The 22,110-nt window shown below is 30.5% G+C and overlaps 2 protein-coding genes across 5 annotated transcripts; both read left to right on the top strand.

Moving 5' to 3' along the window:
- The first annotated feature begins 2,777 nt into the window (after positions 1–2,777).
- Positions 2,778–6,335, top strand: Pnkp (Polynucleotide kinase 3'-phosphatase). 3 transcript variants are annotated; one of them, XM_083093895.1, is made up of 9 exons: positions 2,785–2,974; positions 3,587–3,727; positions 3,809–4,065; positions 4,243–4,488; positions 4,567–4,638; positions 4,951–5,226; positions 5,339–5,620; positions 5,736–5,797; positions 6,139–6,335. In XM_083093895.1, exons 1-9 carry the CDS (start codon positions 2,833–2,835, stop codon positions 6,260–6,262), a joined length of 1,602 nt encoding a protein of 533 aa, XP_082950021.1. In that variant the 5' UTR covers positions 2,785–2,832; the 3' UTR covers positions 6,263–6,335. The 3 variants fall into 3 exon arrangements, with proteins under 3 accessions (XP_082950022.1, XP_082950021.1, XP_082950020.1); XM_083093896.1 differs by having other exon boundaries at positions 2,778–2,974; positions 3,587–4,065; positions 4,951–5,076; XM_083093894.1 differs by having other exon boundaries at positions 3,587–4,065.
- A 150-nt stretch (positions 6,336–6,485) lies between these two features.
- Positions 6,486–21,052, top strand: LOC145968444 (ATP-binding cassette sub-family C member 4-like). 2 transcript variants are annotated; one of them, XM_083093892.1, is made up of 17 exons: positions 6,486–6,851; positions 11,030–11,190; positions 11,758–11,870; positions 13,047–13,157; positions 13,716–13,850; positions 14,357–14,561; positions 14,813–15,035; positions 15,125–15,769; positions 15,841–16,346; positions 16,692–16,973; positions 17,068–17,297; positions 17,580–18,112; positions 18,447–18,677; positions 18,761–19,098; positions 19,379–19,624; positions 19,890–20,192; positions 20,470–21,052. In XM_083093892.1, exons 3-17 carry the CDS (start codon positions 11,797–11,799, stop codon positions 20,608–20,610), a joined length of 4,203 nt encoding a protein of 1,400 aa, XP_082950018.1. In that variant the 5' UTR covers positions 6,486–6,851; positions 11,030–11,190; positions 11,758–11,796; the 3' UTR covers positions 20,611–21,052. The 2 variants fall into 2 exon arrangements, with proteins under 2 accessions (XP_082950018.1, XP_082950019.1); XM_083093893.1 differs by lacking the exons at positions 19,890–20,192; positions 20,470–21,052 and having other exon boundaries at positions 18,761–19,003; positions 19,379–19,594.
- The last annotated feature ends 1,058 nt before the right edge of the window (positions 21,053–22,110 follow it).

The raw sequence follows: 22,110 nt of genomic DNA, 5'->3' as shown, positions 1-22,110 counted from the left end.
AACTGCACTTGCCTCTAAAGTGCTTCAGTCTGTCTCCGATGCTAAGGGACTTGCTAGGTAAATAAGATTCTTTACAGTTCTTCACAAACTTATTCCAGATATTTCTTACAGGTGCCAGTTTGTCCACCTTTAATCGCATGGCTCTGGTATTCCTATCATCAAGTTGCAGACAGTTCAAGAGAAACAAAAATCTCCTATATAAACAGAGAAAGAATAGGATTTTTATACAATAAATTAAATATGAATTAATTATTTATTATAAATAGAAGTAATTTTCACCTGTAGCTCATAGTGGAACGACATATCTCCAGACCGGTACCGTCATCCGCCCACAACTCCAACAGACTCGCGTGGGTGGCTCTCTTCATACCGGCAAGATATAATAGAAACGATCACTGGCAGCATCTCAGCCCTCGTCGTCTTCTTCATGTTCTTGTAGCTGGAAGATATGTGATGCTTATGCTCGATCGAGAAATTGGTACAAGCGACAATCTCTTCCAGCATTTCGTCGTCGAAGATCTCTCGGAAAGCGGATAGTTCATCTGCGATTTCATATTCTTTGTCAGCGACAGAATGACGAGGACTTGTGATGTTCTCTTCTTTGGAAAGGACTGTGGCAGATTGACTCGTACTAGGAGTCTTGTTCCAAATGGTAACATTATTTCTACCAATATAGACTGCCTCTGTTGAATCGTTGAATGCTACTCTGTCGTTCGGATCAGAACTATCCGAGAGAAATGCGGTATCTTCAATGTCACTGTGTCTTTGTTCTGTATCAACAATGTGTATCTCTTCAAAAATCTCGTCCTCGCTGCCTCCGACATCAGATTCCGATAATTCTGCTAATGTTTTGGCTATTTCATTATTGGCAGAATTTTTATCAGCCCTAAAGATTAATTAGAAATTAAAGATTATCAGTAAAATTCTAAATAGAAAATATTTATAAATGTTAAGGTCTAACTATAAGATTTAAGATCTAAAGTGTTTTAAATTTACAAGTATATATATGTGTGGAAATTGCTTATTATATAATATTTATTTATATATATAAATAAAATATTAACTTTTTATAACTTATTAAATAATGAAATTTAAAAACTTTTCATAGTTTTTGATACATAAGAATAAATTGCAATCCTTGCAAATCATTGATAATTAGAGGAATATAATATTTAATGCTAAAATAAAAAATATCTCAAAGCTAAAACAATCATCTCTGTCTATGATTAAAAAATAGAAACATTATTTATATATCAGAAATAAAATATATGTGGTTACCAAATCATCATTTGCCGGGGCACAATTTTAAGTCCTCAGATATTTATATAATATTTATTCTTTTAAGTTAATTGCATATGTCTCTTAATGATTAGAAAGTATATATTTCTCCAACTGTAGATTCAGATTAAATAAGACAAAAAAGTTAAATCATTACAAATACTAGACATATGTACATAAAAAAATGACTACTTTACATTAAATAGAATATTTAACATATAATTACTGATTAGCATTAAAAATATTTACATAAATATAGAACAAAAACAATTATGTGCAATTATATATTTTCATTATAATACAAGTTTATGATAGAATATCTCGGATATGTTTGATACTTACATTTGCACATTAATTGTTTGTGCATCAATTGTTTGTGAATCACTAAATTTGTAGTTTGATGAATCAATAGGCTCTTGACAAAATAAATAATTGATGATTTATATGATATAAACAAATGAGCGAAAAATGTGTAAAGATTAATTTAAGTATACATACTAGGTAGATGTAAAGTTGGAACTGCTACTCTGGACAATGTGGTTGCCAGTTTTACTCTTTCCTCAAAATGCTTATCGCAAACAACTCTATGCCTCAATTGAGTTTCAGACAGCTGCAGCAGCTCGACATTCCCGCAGACCTTCAACCATTTCAGAAATCTCTCTTTATCTTTTGCAGTTGGGAACAAGCGAAGGAACTACTACACATTTCTTTTTGTGATACGACATATTATCTATAACAAATAGAAATCAAAATTAAAGCAGATAATCTCTAGCCACTGAATACAGAATACAAAATCTCTTATGTGAAATTTATAATTGATTTTACAGTAATTGAAGAATGTAATAAAGAATTTATAACAATAAGTAAATCGGAGATTTTCAATAATATAATATGTGATATAAAATAAGATATAAAATTTCAATATGATATAAAATAATAAGAGCCAACACCAACAATAGATAAAAACAAAAAACTATCTATTTTGACTTATTAAACTGTACTATTATTTTACATTAAATTACATTTATATTGCATTGCTCTTTCTTGTATCATTTATTTACGCCGAAAACTTACTCGAAGAATCTCAAAGTATATCACTACGAAGTGTTTTATTTATCCTGTAAATCCTGTTCACTCCTTGTTTAACTGCTTTGTTTTGCTACCTTTAATTATTCAAATAGTACACGTTGTTCCTTACAGGTGTATCTTTTCTATTTTCATCTTTCCTGTTCTTCCTTCGAATGTTTTTTTTAATTTCGAATTATATTTCCTATTTTTTTCCCAAGAAATGTAATCATATATACATGTATAAGGATCTATACGGATTGTCAGCTGTTGTGTTTTGGTCGAAAGATTAACAGAGACTCAAACCCAGGATAAAATAGTTATCTACGATGGCGTAAAGCTAATTTACCGATGACTGAAATGAAAGATCACGATCGATAAGAGTTCATTTACCAATCGAAACAACAGCTTTAATACAAGAGACGCTCGTTCCGAGGACTCTGAACTCTGAAGAGCCTCTCTTTGTCAACAGCAATCATTACTGTCGCGATGAGCGCGACTGTCAAGAGTTGTTATATACGTAAACTGGAAGAATCTTCATCGAATGTTTATTTGCCGGACAATACGCCAATTTTTGTAGGACGCTCGCCGGAAACCGGTATCACGGACACAAAATGTTCTCGGCGACAAGGTCGCGTATCTGTCAAAGTCTACCTTTCCTCTCTTTACGTTACTCGTAATCCGAAAAAAGGAGTTTGCTACACGTGACGAGTTCTTATCTCTGCGTGTTTTATACAAAAGAAGTAGCATGTTGATAAAACGTGAATAATAATGTTAAATGATTTATGTGCTTGTACCTTGATCCTTGATTGAAGGATCATTCATGAGTGATAGATTCACTGTTATATCGAGATTAAATTATGCCTTATTAATCTGATATATCCGGTACATATAATTTTAATTTTAATTATAAAATACGTATCGATTAAAAATAATGATATAATAACTGAATAATAGAATTTTTATTGAATTGACGATTAATTAAAATAATTTGAATGATTCTTTATTTTATTAAACTTAATTTTTTAATTCTTTATAAGATTAAGTAATTGCTTCTAATAAGGAGAAAGCACAAAAAATATAAATAATAAAGTTTAAGAATAAGAAGAGATACAAAATGAATACAAGAAAATTGTTTAATACAGTCTAACTATTTGTAACGTCATGTCTCTCATCTTTTTTCTGTCAAGTACTTTATGCTTTAATTTGCAAGTTAATAAGTGCACTAATGTATTTTCAATAGTTCGTTTATGCGCAAACTATGCAGAAGCCATTGTCACAGTCCAACAAGTTGGTGAGCATGCTTGTGGTTTCAACGGTTTTAAAACTCAGAAGAATGTAAGGTTTGTAGCAAGACACAACGATCGCTTAGAGCTGTTGTATGGCAAGTATGTCTACGAAATTGAATTCAATCCACCGCAAAGTGTGAAGAATTTTGCATTGAGGAAAAGATCTTACGAACTAGAAGCAGATGAAACTCAACACAGAACAAAAATGTTAAAGCTAAATAATCACTCCGATAAAGAAGTAAAAAATGACAGAAAAGAAGGAGAAAAATCAACTTTGGATGATGTTTGTTTCAACCAGAAAGCACTCACTGCTGGATGTAGCACATTTTCTGAAAGAAGCAATAATGATTCAAGTGCATCAGCAAAATGGGACAGTATTGATAATGGAAAATTATTAATTTATACACCATCATTTGTTCAACATCAATCAAAAGTAATTTTCATTGTTGTTATAATATTTATAACTTTTAATTAATAATGGTTATTCTGTTACAAATACAAAGTATCAATATGTTATTATATGTTATTATAAATATAATATGCACATATATTTAAGATTTTAAAAATATTTTATGTAAACAGTGATAATAAAATTAAATTTTAATTTTAGATAGCTGCATATGATATGGATGGTACTTTAATAAAAACCAAATCTGGCTTGGTATTTCCAAAGGATTGTAATGATTGGCAACTGCTATATCCTGATGTACCTAGTAAATTGAAGCAGCTGCATACAAACGGATACAAAATAGTAATTTTCACAAATCAAGCTGGGCTTAGCACTGGCAAAACTAAGATCAGTGATTTCAAACTTAAGATCGAAAATATCGTACGAAAAATCGGTGTCCCCATTCAAGTATGATATATAATATCAGTTAAGATAATTTCAGTTTTAGGTCAATAAATATATTGCTCCATTTCTTATTCTTTCTAGGTTTTTATTGCCGTGGGAAAAAGTATTTATAGAAAACCAACAATTGGTATGTGGGAATCATTGGAAAAAAAGGTTTGTAATTAAATATATAAGACATCTTTTGGAAGAGCGTTTATAATAAATTAAAAAAGTTTAGAAATTAGAAGTTTAGAATTATAAAAGTTTCCCTCTTTTTTCATATCTACGGAGACAAAAAAGAATTTATTTCTTCTGGAGATATTTCTTTATATGTACTGTACATTTCTATTATTAATTTATCTTTTTTACTTTATTAAAAGATAAGACATTAATTTTAATTTTTCAATGTATAAATAATTTTATCAAATTTTTTTAATTCTTTCATTTTTTTATATGCTACATTCGTAACATTTATTATTGTTGCAGAATGAAAATATTACAATCGACAAAGCTAATTCATTCTACGTCGGCGATGCTGCTGGTCGGCCAAAGAATTGGGCTCTGGGGAAGAAGAAAGATCATTCAAGTGCGGATCGATTAATGGCATTGAATGTGAGTATTAAATTCGAGACGCCAGAAGAACACTTTTTGAAACACAAAGCACCTCCTTACGAATTGCCCAAATTCAACTCGAAAAATCTTTCGCAAAATGACGACGTGTGCAAACCTGCGAATGCGAAATTAATGTTGCAACAGCAAGAGGTGAATACTGATAAAAAAAATTGTATTATTAAAGATACCTGATTTTTAATAAAAAATAAAATTTTTGATTATATTCGCACATGTATCATTATTATTATTTTTTTTATAACAGATGGTACTTATGGTCGGTAGTCCGGGCTCTGGAAAATCGCATTTTGCGAAGAATTACTTGAAGGAATATGGACATGTCAACAGAGATACTTTAGGCAGCTGGCAAAAGTGCATTGCTGCAGTCGAACAATATTTAAATCAAGGAAAAAGCGTAGTTATAGACAATACTAATCCTGATCGCACTTCAAGACAAAGATATACAGAGATATCCAAGAAACGAAACGTTCCAATTAGATGTTTTATTATGACGACAAGTATGGAGCATGCAAAGCATAATAATAAGGTAATTATGTATAAAATTGATTCTTTTTTTTATAAATTCCTTTGTAAATTATATTTTATGTGTTATTGTATCTCTCATTATCGTATACGATCGAAATATGCTATTTTTTGTACAGTTTCGCGAGTTAACTGATCCAAGCCACGTTCCGGTCAGTGAGATCATTATAAATTCTTATATGTAAGTCGATTTTATGCATATATATTTTTTATTGTTATATATCTTTATCTGAGTACGCATGTATTCTTTCATACAATCATGTATAAAAACAAAGTATATAATTACGATCGAGCTTTAGTATGCTTTTTTCATCAAATTATATTTTTTAATTTATATTTCTTTCAATCTTTATTCATATTCTAATAACTTGACTGTCAAAATTAAAAGAAAAGTTAAGAATAAACATAGACACGCATAAGTTAATTTGATCTTAATGAAAAGGCTACAAAAATTTATTTTATCAGTTGTGTTTAACATTCAATATTTAGTAATATCAAAATTGTTCTATGTCTCATATGTAGGAAAAATTATGTGCCACCAACTTTGGAAGAAGGCTTCAAGGAAATAGTAGAAATCAATTTTATTCCAAATTTTCGTAACGAGCAGGATCGAAAGCTTTACGAAATGTACTTACTCGAAAATTGAATTATGTGATTTAAATTCTTGTTTGAACGAATAATTAATTATGCATGTAATATAAATTGAAATTCGTCGCTTTTATCGCGCACTTATTTTTAATATAATAACTCCAGCAATCATTGTGATTTATTCACAAGCCATGATCCTTTCAAATCATTAAAATCTCGGTAAAATACCAATGTAGAACATCAGAAATTTACATTTATCAATTTCACAATTTATCAAAATGTTGATAAAAATATTAATATGAGCAATCTCTTTAATTTTCTACTCGAACTACATTCCGAAAAATATCCGAAAAATATGGAGGCCTTACAACCTGAAGCTAAAGCGGGAATTTCTCTAGGGGATTCTTCCCTCTTTAAGTTCCCCTGTAACTGGTATCCCCTTAGCTCTTGGGCGGTCGACGATTGCATGCGAAAGCGGCGTGACGCTCAATGCAGACTCAGTACCCGCGCAGACGTCGTCGTGGCCAGTTGTTTTTCTCCGTTTATGTACGTTTATATACAATACGTGTGTAAGTTGGTGTGCGACGAATCTGTAGCAAGAGCAGAGTGAAGACTCCAGCCACGTGTACAACGAACCGTCCCTAAGAGTACGATGAAAAAAAGGACGGTCAAAATCATCGATTAGGGTCGAGCTTTAATCTCAATCGGAAGAATGTTTAACTAGCACAACATCTGCTATTATGCTTGAAAGTGACGCGAATCATTCTTTATCGGTTCCTAATGCTCGCGAAGCTTGCCAAAAATAGTTGTGTCATTTCTTGTTGTAGACTATGAGAAAGAGAGAGTAGGAAATACTTTAGTAGTAGCTTATAACATGGTTTGATAATATATATCTAGTTATAAATTTAATTCAAAAATAGCAATGATACAATTCGGAGCATTCTAACACATTGTATTAAAATATTTAATTTGATCTTTATGATATTTTTAGTTCCAAATTACGATATTTTTTTATGATATTTTTAGTCGCGTAAATGTACTTCTCTAGAAAGGTAATATACATATTGCTATCTTATATTTTAAAAGCCGTTTCTTTGATAAGAAATATACATGCGTTTATTCATGTTTCCTAGGTCGATATTTTGCCACGTATTGAGATATATATGTATGCTAATTTCTTCTTTAAATAAATTACTTTTGTTCGAATTTTATTTCAGTACTCTTGATGAGATTATAATTATGCTACGAAAATAAAGATATGAAGGATAAGTATAGAATGTTATCAAGGCATAATCTTTATTGAAATAGAATGTTATCATGTCATAGGCGATTTATTCGAAATATTTTCTATTTGGGAGATAAACGTTGAAAGAACATGTGTTCTATTTTCAATATATATTATTTAGATTTATAATAATTATTATCATTCTTATGTTAGATGGACCCGTTTATACCGATTATTATCTGTTTGTACGATTCCATGTATGACGTGAGTCTACTGAAGAAACTGCTGTATTATATAACTTTACTCCACGCTTTGAGCGGCTGGCAATTATTCTTCTTTCGACCATTGATCGCCACAATCCCGACATATGTCGCTATCACGTTATTATTCACTCTCTTACAGATCTTACATTTGTTAAGCAGAGTCAAACTGCACCAATGCTTTTGTTTCTAAATTAATTCTCATGTGCAAAATGTCACATGTGTATATATGATATATGAGATTAAGGAAAAGATAATAAATATTAACATTAATTTTATATCTCGCTAATATATTGTTCTATAACATATCTGAAAATAAAAGTTGCAATTGACATATTTCCGATTTTGTATTTTCAAGTAAAATTATTATTATTTATAAAATATATAACTAATTTAAAAAGTAATATATTGAGTTATTATGTACTGTTATTGTATGTGTATTATATAGTTATTAAATTATATTATATATACACATATTATTATTATATACACATAATACATTATATACAAATAATACACATATATATCACTTTGATTATTTTTATCATAAATTTCTCTCGAATAAATTTTTCGATATATTTTCATTTTTAGTTTCGAAAATTAATTATAAACAGAAATGTATGATAAAAATAACACACACACATATGTATAAATTATTATATAACTATATAATAATATGACGATTTACATAATAAAAACGATAAATGAATTTTTTGTGGTGTCTGGAATTTATTTATAAAGATTAGTTTCTGTCGTTTAATGCCAAGATATATGGCCAAGAAAAAGACAATTAATCATCTGTCCTGCATTATTCATGATCGACATAGAAAACGAGCTGCTTATCAATATAGGATACTATTAAATATCTTTTATGAGGAAACCTTTAGAGAGAACCTTGCCACATGTGTTAATCAAATTTGCATCGATGTGTCATAATATTTTTGCGTTTAAGGAAAACAGTAAACTCGATTCTTTATATAACCGTATAACATTTGTTAATATTTATTATATTTTCTTTTTAATATCTTGTATATATAAAATAATTGTTACTTCATTTCTTATTGTTTATTATGCAATCTTATATTGCAGTATTGATGTGTTTATCAAAAGTAAATGTTTACTTGAACATGATTTCGTATAACATTGTCCAAAATGCTGTAAACATAAATCATATAATCTCTGTTATAAGGCAAACTTTGCAATTGTTTCCTGATTTCATTGTCCTTACGAAAATCGTATTTTTCAATACGTTATTTTTCAATAGCGTTTGCCAAATATATTGGCCAAGTACTAAATTGTTTGTATATTGAATGAAAAAATTTATCATGAAAATTGCAAATAACAAGATGTTTATTTAAATTTAAATAACAAATAAAAATTATAATATGCAAATCTAGAAAGTTATTTATTTCATCTTAATTAATATTAAAAGATAAAATGACTAATTGATGATAATAAAATATAATATTAATTAAATATGATATAAGTACATAAATAAAATAAATAAATCACGATACAAAATCAGATATATTTTGATGTTTATAACATATAAACACTTTTCTAGATTAAAATGCTGTCGATATAATTATTTCGTAATATGGATGTAATAAAGTCATGTGAAAAGTTTTGTCACTTTCGCTATCATGCATATGGCTCATATTCTAGAAAACATTTCGAGGTAATGTGCAATGCTTAGGTTTACCGAAGTAGGATGTTTCGTCAATTATGTATTCTCTAGAGATCTTTTTATGAAGAGAATAAATTTAGAAAACAAATGAAAGATTTTAGAGTGAATTTTATTCGATAAATTAAATGGATAAAAATCTTAGCATTATATTAATTACAGCAGTTATATAATTAGTATGCTATATATTTTGTATCGTATTTTATAGTACATTTATGTAGCTTGTAATACATTATATATATATATATATATATATATATATATATATATATATATATATATATTTCGGATTCTTCTTATCATAAATGTTTCTCTTTTGATGAAATAATTATTTTTTTTCTTTCTTAGATCTGCAAATTTAATATGTCTTAAAAGCAGAATTGGTTTTAGCTGCAAACACTCTACATATAATACCTAGGACATATTCAAATGTGCTAAGACTTTCTAAACAAGATAAGATAAACCCAGGATTCTAAATCCAATTCTGAATTTAACATAGCTCTCTCTCTCTCTTTTCTCTCTTTCTCACTCTCTTTCTCGCACGCGCGCAGAACCCGACATTAATAGAACCCAAAATGACAGGAAAAAAACAGACTTGATTTCCTTCCATATAGAACTTTGAATGTTCCTCTACATTACAGGCATAACTATTCTGCGACAAGAGGAAACGAAACGGAAAGTTTTATAAATGCAAATCATAAAAATTCCTATTATTTTTAGATATATAATTTAATTTTGCAATTAAAATTTTTAGCTATCTTCTTCATCTTTTCGTATTATATGTAGAAAATATTTTGAGGAGTTTTATTTGATCTTAAAATATAAACTTAGAAAACGAGGTCCTTAAAATAATAGGTAATAAAGAAGTTAATTCTGAGAGAGTATTTTAATTACCGGAAACAGTTGAGAATGCATTAACGCAGATATACGCAAACGCGATAGTTTATCCATTATAAGGATTTTATTGATACCACTTTTCTTCTTGCACTGTTTATTTCTAGTCAATGACAGATAAGCTTTGTATTTTCCACATTCGTCAAGTCTAAGCGGATTTTCCTCATTAAATATTAATATCTAGTACACAATATTAATTAAAAATATATTTTTATATTTGAATAAGGAAAAGTTAGCTATATAAGTCTCAAAGAGTTTTAACACTTAATTTATAATATATGTGTGATGTTTTTAATTTCGAATGCAAAATGTTTGATTGAATGATAAAATCAGTGATAATTGATAATTAAATGATAATTAAATAATTATTAGTAAATTTAAATCTATAATCTTTTAATTCATGTATTGTAATTTATAATTTTGCAATATTCTTTAATTTTCTTTAATTTTCTCTCTCAATTTTAAGTCTTATTTACAAGTTGTTCAAATTTAATTTTAATTTTTTCATATATATATATATATATATATATATATATATATATATGTCTAGCATAGAAACAAGATTTTCTATTAAATCGTCGATCGCAAACTCATGACGAGCGTGCATGTTAATTGAATTTTATTACTTATACGATAAATGCGAGTTATTGCATGACCTTCTATGCTATTTGAGAAATGACACAGCAGGCAAACACAAGTCGCGTGTAGCTAGATAACGTGGAGATAGTGCAAGCGAATGATACAAGTTTCATCTTTAAACAGATAGACATACTCGAAAAGTTCACATTCGAATCCTGGACTGACAAGCCGATCATTCTTCTTTCCTTAGAATTGAACACGTTACGGATCGTTTCGATGCGCCTATTTTTTTCTACTACTACTGGCAATTAGCAGAATTAAAAAAAAATAACATAAAAATACTAGTAAGTTGAAATATTTTTACAAATTTTCTCAGCTGAAAATTATTAACAAAACTGAATTATTATCTAAATATTATCATCTATGTACATTTTACGTAGTTATTACACATAAGAGTAATAGTAATGTCAATTATAATTATGATATGTATATCTGTATACGTCTAATAAATATAATTATTATTATTTAATTATTATTTAAAAATTATTAGAGAGAATCACTGAGACATCCCTAGAAATCGTAAAAAGGTATTCGAAGATAAATATCGAGTAGTGACAGACGATCTAGTAGTTGATATCTTACTTTTTTAAGAGAATCATTGAAGATTCGCAAAATAAATAGATATATCGTCAATTAATCGTAGAAACTGGTGATATCTGCAAAAGAAAGTGATAAAACGTGAAGTGTTAATTTCGATGTGATTAAAATCACGCGAAGAGATCGCGGTTGATACTCTTGATATCAAAAGATGTTAATTTTCATAATTTCAGTTCATTATCGCATTTGATGCTAATTAAAGAGAGCATATTAATTTGATAAGCTAATCGATCGTTTCATTGTGATTTTTCAAGTGATAATTTGCGGCAAGTTAATGCTGCGTGTAAGGACTGATGGATTCAACGAAAATCAAATCGAAACCAAATCCAAGAGAAAAGGCGAACATTGTATCGGTATTACTATGGTGGTAAGTCGTGCAACTTCTCGAATAAATTAAAATTTAACAGACTTTTCATGAGAGTCCATGAAATTTAAAGCTATTCAATTTGTTTAAAGCTATTCAATTCGTTTAAATATTTAAAAAAATATTTATAAATTAAAATATTTAATGCGTTTGGATATCTGTATATTTACATATTCAACATTTGATAATAATCATGCGTCAATATTAAAATATTCGTTAATAGCAAAGTATTTCCATTGAGATAAATCTATTAATTATATTAATATTATATTAATATAATTATATTAATATTATTATATTAATATTAAGATTCAATCATTTAGGATGACATTTCCAAATAATGTGCAATATACGCGATAGACAATGTTATGTGGCATGTAAGATTGCTTTCTATCACGTCAAATTACACCTTATCTTCTCACGCAAATTTATTTTGTATTTGAGAATGACTTTGCATTTGTCGAGACCATGAAGTAAGAGAGAAGGAGATCGAACTTGATAGCGCGCGAGTAGAGAAAATGGTCCCGATTTGTGGCACCTAATTGAGAGGGAGAATAATTGCAAATGGCGCCCAATCATAAGAAACTATTCTTTTCAGCGGATTCCCTTTCAATTAGGTACCACTTTTCGGGACCACTTTTGTTTCATGGAGTTCGATCTCCTTCTCTCTTACTTCATGGTCGAGACAAAACGATAAAGTTAGATTGTCATGTCAGTCGGACATGTTCGTTTTTAAGTTTTGTGACCTTCCTAACATAAATTTCTAATCTTTCAATTTTGATTCTTAATTTTATTTCATTATTATCATTTATTTATATGATTACATACAACGTATGATCATGGGCGCCCGGAGAGGGGGGGCAAGATGGGGCATTTGCTCCCCCCACACCCTAGAATTTGGAATCAGCAAAAAATTTGGCATTTACATACTTTTTCTTTGAATAAACATGCTGGGATTTACATCTCGATCACATTTCGATCCGATTCACGCTTATTGCCCCCAATTCATTGCTTGCATATTAGCAACGAGTCGCCAGATAACAATAAATGATGCTCCATGCCCCCTCCTGGAAAAAATCCTGCGGACGCCCTTGCGTATGATTGATTTCTAATTTAACATACCAGCTTTTTGCTATAAAATAACTTAATTAAATCATTTCTTTCATCGAATCATATCAGGTGGACTATCAGTTTATTCAAGACAGGATACAAAAAAATTTTAGAATTAGAGGACTTGATTGATCCTTTGAAAGTCGACCGATCGAATCTACTCGGAGATCGATTAGAAAAGTAAGTATTGGGGTCATATGCCAGGAAAGAGGAGAAGATATTTCGATGATCTTTTGTGCTCCTTCCTTTCTTTCTTCATTAAGATACAACCCTGGCAAAAATGAGACGTTTGTTTGGCGTTTACATGAACGTTTGTGGAAGTTCGTCAAGAGTTTAAAAACGATTAGTAAAGAGTTTGTAGAACAAAAATTGCAACACTTTAGCGTTTAAAAGACGTTTGTACGTTATAGCGTAATCGTAAACGTTTGAAAAGTCTGAGTAAACTCTGTACACGAAGATGTATCAACGTTTACTGAACGTACTCTGAAAAATGTTACCTCAGCATTGCAAAACTTTCATGTAACATTATATAAAGAGTTTGTAGAACAAAAATTGCAACACTGCAGCGTTTGATAAGCATTCAAAACCCAACAGCGTTATGTAAGTGCTCTTACAAAGTTTGAAAAGCATATAAACTCTCAGAAAACCTTCACTCAACGGTTGTTAACGCTTTATAAAGTTTCTTATTTTTGCCAGGGAATAATAATAATAATGCGTAGGATATTGATATGTTTTCAGACGATGGAAAATCGAGTTAGAAAAATCAAAGAAATGGAAACGCAATCCGAGTTTGCTGAAGACCATTTTCCGCACATTCGTGTGGGAGTACTTCTTGCTCGGAATGATGCAGATACTCAACGAGTTTGTGATAAGGTATTATCGATTAGATAATAATTAGATTTTAGTGAAAAAGAACGCATTCGATAGTTAATAATTTGTTGCTTTCCTTAGAGAGCTTTGCTTATAGATAAAATTAACGATAGTTTGATGACTATAAAATTATTTCCTTATACGCAGAAAGCTTACATTTTAAATGCACACGTGTTTCCATAAAATGATAATATATTAAAGAAGTATAGTGTTATAAAAAATAATTACAAACATTAATAATTATTATAATTAATCAAATCGTATAATTTGAGACAAAACAGTGTTCAATATTGTTCACCCTCTCTCTCTCTCTCTCTCTCTCTCTCTCTCTCTCTCTCTCTCTCTCTCTCTCTCTCTCTCTCTCTCTTGATATTATATATAATATATAAAATTAAAATAAAATATATTATATAATATTAAATATATTATATAATATTAAAATATATTATATATATTTATTACTCTGATAATCATTGAGATTCTAAAAGATTAATGTACGAAATTCGTAGGTTGGGCACGCCGTTGCTGCTGGGTGGTCTCTTACGCTATTTCCGGAAGGACTCGGTTGAAACATACGAGAATGCTCTATGGTACGCGGCTGGAATATGCATAGTGTCCGGCGTAAATGTTATAAGCTTCAATCAAATCATTTACGGTGCTTATCACGTCGGCGCCAATGTCCGTGTGGCCGTCTGTTCCGTGGTATACAGAAAGGTCGGTTATGAAGTAATCTTATTTGTTTGGAAGAAATATATCTGTCTGGAAATGAAAAAATATAACGGAATATGAAAGAAGAAAAAGTTTCAAAGTCTTCTGCTGATAATATCACAAACTAGCACTCTAGCATTCACTTATGTCATGTATAAAGTAGCGTCAAACGTTTTTGAATCGCATTTTATTTCGTAACATGATCCATCAGCGTTAACTTTTGAATTATGTAACAATATTTTACATTTGTCTCATAGACTCTGCGTCTGAGCAAGACTGCGCTGGGCGAGACGGCACCAGGGAAAGTGGTCAATCTGGTGGCCAACGATGTCAATAGGTTCGATCTCGTTTCCATTTTGATCCATCACATGTGGTCGGCACCTCTGTCCGCCCTGATAGTGGCTTACATCTTGTATCAGGATGTCGGCTATGCTGGTCTCATCGGTATCGCCGCTATCTTCGTGGTTGTGTCGATCCAATGTGAGTCTTTCGTCCATCATAATTGATTAAAAAATAATTTCTACTTGTATAAATCTTTCATAGTTCATCATCTATTCTCATAATTTTAGCTTACACCGGCAAGCTATCGTCCAAATTCCGTCTCCAGACAGCTATTAAAACGGATGAACGAGTTCGGCTGATGGACGAGATTATTTCCGGGGTGCAGGTGATCAAAATGTATGCTTGGGAGAAGCCGTTCTGCGCGATGATCGAGTTGGCGCGCAAGCTCGAGCTACGAGTGGTGACCAAGAGCTCGTACATCCGCGGTATCTACATGACCTTCAGTCTCTTCACGACTCGGATGGCGCTTTACTGCACTCTCGTAACCATGCTCATGTTCGGCAACGAGCTCACCGTCGACAAGGTCTTTGTCGTTTCGTCCTACTTCAACGTTCTTGCGCAGACTATGACTGGCATGTTTGTGCGCGGCTTCGCCGAGCTGGCCGAATGTATGGTGGCTATACGTAGACTCCAAAGTTTCCTCCTGTTTGACGAGTTCCAGGACATCAGCATCTCGAAGACATCGTTCGACTATGTTAATCTTTCTTCAAACAAGCAAACCTACAAACAGGAAGGCAAACAAGATCTGCCTTTTATCGATGATGATGTGGAAGATTATCAAAACTTAAATGAAAATAATGATTACAAAAAGCAGGACGGACTAATGATTGTCGCTAGCGACTTGCTAAAGAATACCACCGATCTTATTGAGGGTAAGTTTGCGAAATAAAGCGTTTTGTTGATGTATTTGTCGGATTAGCGAATACAATTTTATTATTTGCAGAAAAAAAGCAATTATCCACGTGCAACGATGACAGTTGTGCCATCAACATGATCAACGTAACTGCCAAGTGGGAGGATAAACAGTCGCAAAATACCTTGGAGGATTTGAATATGGAGATAAAGAAAGGCAAGTTGTATGCTGTAATCGGCATGGTAGGCAGTGGCAAGAGTTCCCTTTTGTCTGCAATTTTGGGTGAGATCACTCTTACTGAAGGTCAGGTTAAGCTCAATGGCAAAATAAGCTATGCCAGCCAGGAAGCCTGGGTGTTTGGTGCCTCCGTTCGACAAAACATACTCTTTGGTCAGGCTTATGAGCGCCACCGATATCAGAGAGTAGTTAAAGCTTGCGCTTTGGTACGTGACTTCAAGCAGTTTCCACAAGGTGATCAGACTATCGTGGGTGAACGTGGTAGCTCATTGTCTGGTGGACAAAAGGCCAGGATCAATTTGGCCAGGGCATTGTACAGACAATCGGACATTTACTTGTTGGATGATCCTTTAAGCGCGGTAAGCAACTTTTAAAAGAGTCTGTAATTTTCGTCTTTTCGTGTATATAATGATTATATATATAATATAAAATTTACAATCTTTAAAAATGGGCTTTTTATGGCTTTTTGCAATTTAGTAAATTTTAAAAATTAAACTGTAATGATCAAACATAACAATCATAACGATAAAAATAATAATAATAATATATATTATTTTTCTGATTAATTTCTGGTATTTCGATTCTTTCTTTTTGAAAGTGAAGTTTATCAATAAATTAAAGGCATAACAATTTCATGAATAAAATTAATTAAATAATTTTGAATTTTAATACTGTAAGGAATTTTTTACCTGGTAAAATTCTAGGTCGATGCTCACGTCAGCAAACATTTATTTCAAGAATGTATTCAGAGATATTTAGCCGGGAAGACGAGGATCTTGGCGACGCATCAGTTGCAATACATAAAGGGAGTGGACGCCATTATATTGCTTGAACAAGGAAAAATAAAGTACTTTTCGCATTATCAAGATTTATTGGAGTATCGACCCGAGTACGGAGTACTCGTGGCAGCGGAGAATGAGATCGACGATTCGTCTTTAGAAAGAACTATAAATATAAGACGAAAATTCTCTTCCGCGAGTAATAGAGTAAGTAAAAATATACAGATATACACACAGATAACATTATAATAACATCTAAATAAAAAAAGAAAATATATTGCTGAACAAATTTATTCGATAGAGTCGTACTCCGGAAGCCAGCAGCGGCGGTACAGATGATGAAGAAGAGGACGAAGATGAGGAACAATTAAACGACGGTATGGAGAGGACGTCACGTGGTTTAGTTAAAGGTCCTATATTTATCAAGTTCTTCCAAACTGGTGCCAATTTATACATGGCCTCCATTGTTCTATTCCTGTTGATCGTCACGCAATTTATTGTCAGTCTCAGCGACTACTTTGTGCCTCTCTTGTAAGTATCTATAAAAATAAGTCTTTAAAAAAGTTAAAAAGAAATAATATATTTTAATATTATTTTTCTTTACTTCATTTTTATTTTAAATCCGTTTTATTTCTCGATTTTTTAAAATATATAGATCACTTAATGCATATTAACTCTTTACGCGCATTTAATATAAATTTAATGTACATTTAATATAAATTTTTATTAACATTAAGCAAAAATAATATTTTTATCTAACAATAAGTAATTTTTTAATTTTCTTTAAATAATTCTTTTAATTTCCTTCTACAGAGTCAATGTGGTAGAAACACAAAAAAACCTAGCCAAACTATACAGTCAGAATCAAACAGATGATACTTACGAGAATATAACCAGAAATCATTTAGATACTATCTCGAATGACGAGAATATGTCGAAAATAATGATTTACATCTACATCTACACAGGCATTGTACTGGGTATTTTTGTTATTGGTATCTCCAGATCGCTGGTCTTTTATAAGACGTGCATGACGTGCAGCCAACGTCTGCACGACATGATGTTCAGTGCATTAATTCGTACGGGAATGCGATTTTTTGACACTAATCCTAGCGGTAGAATCTTAAATCGGTTCTCCAAGGATATAGGCACTATCGACGAATTATTACCCAAGGCATGCCTAGATGCCGGACAAGTAAACATGTTGATGTTCGGTTCGCTAATAGTCACTTGCATAGTTAATCCCATCTTCTTGGTGCCTATCGTGTTCATCAGCATAATATTTTACTGGATTCGCAAGATATATCTTAAAACTAGTAAAAATATCAAGCGGCTCGAAGGAATATGTATGTCTGTCTTTCTTCACTTAATCCATTCTCTCTCTTTCTCAAAAATTTATTAAAAAATTTTTATTATTTATTATTTACTTTACATCTAATTATTAAATACTTATAAACTCTTATTATTATTCAATTTATATAAAAATCAAAATCTTTTTAATTCGTTGTATTTTATGAAATGCTTTTAAAGTACTTTATTCATTGGATTTAAATTTTTTAATATGAATCCTTTTTAGTTTAGTATTTAGATTTATTCATTTTTAATTTACTTTCCAATGCTTTTATGAGATATTCTTTTGATATTTTTCAAGATCTTATAAGATATTCTTTTGTGTTTCAGCGCGCTCGCCAGTATTTACTCATCTAAATGCTACATTGAACGGTTTGACAACTATCAGAGCGTACTGCGCTCAAGATATACTCAAGCAGGAATTCGACAAATTACAGGATGTACATACATCTACCGTTTATATGTATGTCGTGACTAGCACGGCTTTTGGATTCACTCTAGATGTATTTTGTTTCATTTTCATTTCTCTCGTCACCTTCAGTTTTTTGCTATTCAATCAAAGTAAGCATTTTTCTTAATCAAGCCTTGAAATTCATCTTTAAACTGCTCTATTTATAAATACTTTGATTATTGTTTTATTTCAGCATTTTCTGGTGGCGAAGTTGGATTGGCTATTACTCAGATAATGGGAATGACAGGGATCATTCAATGGGGAATGCGACAGAGCGCCGAGATAGCGAATCAGATGATGGCGGTGGAACGCGTGCTCGAATATATTCAACTTGTGCCAGAGCCGAATTTGAGAGATAGAGGGACATACTGGAAGAAGAAAGACAAGGAGAATCTGGTATTGACGGACAATGCACCCAAACGCTGGCCCGAAAAAGGTAGCGTCGTGTTCAGGGATGTTTATATGCGTTACGCGGACGAGGATCCGCCGGTTCTTAAGGGTTTGAATATACTGATTTACCCCGGAGAGAAGGTACGAAGATTTTATGGAAAAATATTTTTTTTCTGAAATTCTGTAAAAAAAAGATAATAATTAAGTGGAAAGAAAGCACGACATTCTTTTTAAAAAACTGCAAAACTAATTTTTAATATTAAGTATTTTTCAAAAAATTTTCTAATTTCCTTTTAATCCAAATTTTTAATTGTTACAATGAAATGAAAAGTAAATATGAAAATAATATGTATGTATAAAATAAATATATATTAATATAAAAATATTAAAAATAATTAAGAACATTACATTTTACACGTAGATTGGCATCGTGGGAAGAACAGGTGCCGGAAAATCATCTTTGATATCAGCTCTATTTCGATTGGCGAAAGTGGAAGGAATCATTGAGATCGATGACATAAACACGGGTTTGATTGCCTTGGAAGATTTGCGACGCAAAATATCTATCATCCCTCAAGATCCTGTGTTATTCTCAGGTACTCTGAGACGTAATCTGGATCCTTTCGATGAATTGCCCGATAAGGCTTTGTGGGACGCACTTGAAGAGGTTTGATCAACATTTTTAATTTGAAAGAAAAATTCTAATTAACAAGATTATTTTGCAACATTCACAGATATTTCAATTCTGTGTTTCAAGATCTTAAAGTCCCAGAATCTTATAATTTCAAGTTTTATTCAAGTGTTTTTCTGAAATCTTTCCAAAATTCATTCAAACTCCAAGACTCCAAGGTTCCAAAGCACTCTATTGAATAAATACAAACATATTATATTGTGTAATAATATATCTATTTCGCAAAGTATATATATTTCAGGTTGAGTTGAAAGATGCGATCGGCATTAACGGGAATGGTTTAGAAAGTCGCGTGTTTGACAGAGGTAGCAATTACAGTGTCGGTCAGAGACAATTAGTATGCTTAGCGCGAGCTATTCTGAGAAATAATCGTATATTGATGCTGGATGAAGCGACTGCGAACATCGATCCTCAGACCGATGCGCTAATTCAACGCACCATTAGGAAAAAATTTGCGACTTGCACAATGCTTACGATAGCGCATCGATTAAACACCATAATGGATAGCGATAAGGTTCTAGTGATGGATAAGGGTCGTATGGCTGTAAGTATAACTTATTACCTAGAAAATATATTGCATTTCTCCAATTTCTTTTCAAAACCGAAATCTTAGGACACTTCATATTTCAAGTTTCTCATTATATTGTTTTATACTACAGTGCTAAATATATAATCCATCTATTCATGCATAACAATCATAATGTATTTAATTTCAAATATTTAATTATAATTAATAATAATATGATTTATTGTCTAATAATCGGAATGAAAGATGGATGTAATTATAAAATTATAATTTATGATGGCAATTTCTCTGACAGGAATATGATCACCCTCATATATTACTGCAAAACAGTTACAGTCAATTCACTTCGTTAGTAAGAGAAACTGGTCCAGGCATGTGTGATCAACTCATCAAAGTAGCTAAGCAATCGTATTCACACAAATATGGTGAAACATGACGAAGCATAGGTGAATCTTTTAAGAATAAATCTTTGGTAATTGAATTTTTTTTTGTGTCTCCGCTTTTCACACTCTCGAGGTAAACGTACATGTCATTTAACGTTTGTGATATATCTGTAAAACAGAAAGAACGGAAAGAATATATATAAAAAATACATACGTTATTATTTGTATGCAGACGAATTTCACTTATATTTCTACAAGCTTAAAAGAATATATTGTATGTTTTTCTTCGTAACATTCTTATATAGACGCGATTCTTGTTCAGAGTATTATGATGTGCAATGTTAATGTGTATCTAGAACGTTTATAAGAAATCATATTTTTGTATGTCATTTACCTAATGATTACCTCGTTTTGTTAAATTATTCTCGCCAGAATGTCGGGTTCTTCCACATAATGAGTCATAGTATTATTATATTTTCCTATTCTAAGCTTTTTTACTTAAATCATAAATCATAAATATCTTTAAATCTCTTATAGTAAAGTGTATCAACTTAACTTGTATCAACTTAAAATGAATTGAGTCAATGAAATAAAACAAGATTTATTTTGAAATGTAGAATTGTATATCTAAAATAATATTTACACACTATAAACATTTGATCATTACTTTAATATTCTGCATATGTTTACTTTGAATCAAAAAATATCTTTGCAAATAGTGTATCATTACTTTAATTTTAATTAACGAATAAAACACGAATAAATATTCCGAATTAAACTCAGATATTTAACGAAACATTATATTTAATTTTGTTACTTGTTGTAATTATATGTAACTTTCATATGTAACTTATCATATTTAGGCATAGAAGCAAAAAAGGTGCTCAATATTTTTGTAACTGCATTTATTGATGCAATTATCTATATTACCATAATGAAAATATCGATTTAATATTAACAAGTATTGAAGAAAGTCTACGACTAATATAATGAGATATATGTATAATGTATTATATTGTTATAGCTTTTATATACTATTATAGCTATATATATATATATATATATATATATATATATATATATAATTTTTTATTTCCATATGTAATTGTCTGATAACCAATAGAAGGAATTTCCAATTATTTATTATTAATTATACGTATAATTATTATTTTATTTATATATATTACTTTCCATTTCTTTCAAATATATATTTTAGATTGAAATAGAAAATAATTAGAGTATATATTTACATAGAATGTAATGTACATGTATGTGAATAAATTTTAATTTATTGATAATATACTAATAATTTATTAATAATTATTTTAAACATAATATTATAATATAATCTTTTATTAAAATTTAATAACAAACAATAAAATATAACCGATATGTAAGATATAAAAGAAAAAATATAAAACAACTTTCTATGAATAAAGTCATGAGTTAAAAAAAATAATTTCATAAACTTTTTTATTTTAAATTATATAATTAATGTGATGTTCATGATTTTGTCGTGATACAATACCCATGATTTAGATTAATTAACAAAA

The sequence above is a fragment of the Camponotus vicinus genome, unplaced genomic scaffold (assembly GCF_025532165.1).
Source record: "Camponotus vicinus isolate PSW18456_S1 unplaced genomic scaffold, iyCamVici1.0 SCAF_3, whole genome shotgun sequence".
Lineage (NCBI taxonomy): Eukaryota > Metazoa > Arthropoda > Insecta > Hymenoptera > Formicidae > Camponotus > Camponotus vicinus.
Note: the sequence above shows the minus strand (reverse complement) of the source record. Positions and strands in the feature narration are given on the sequence as shown.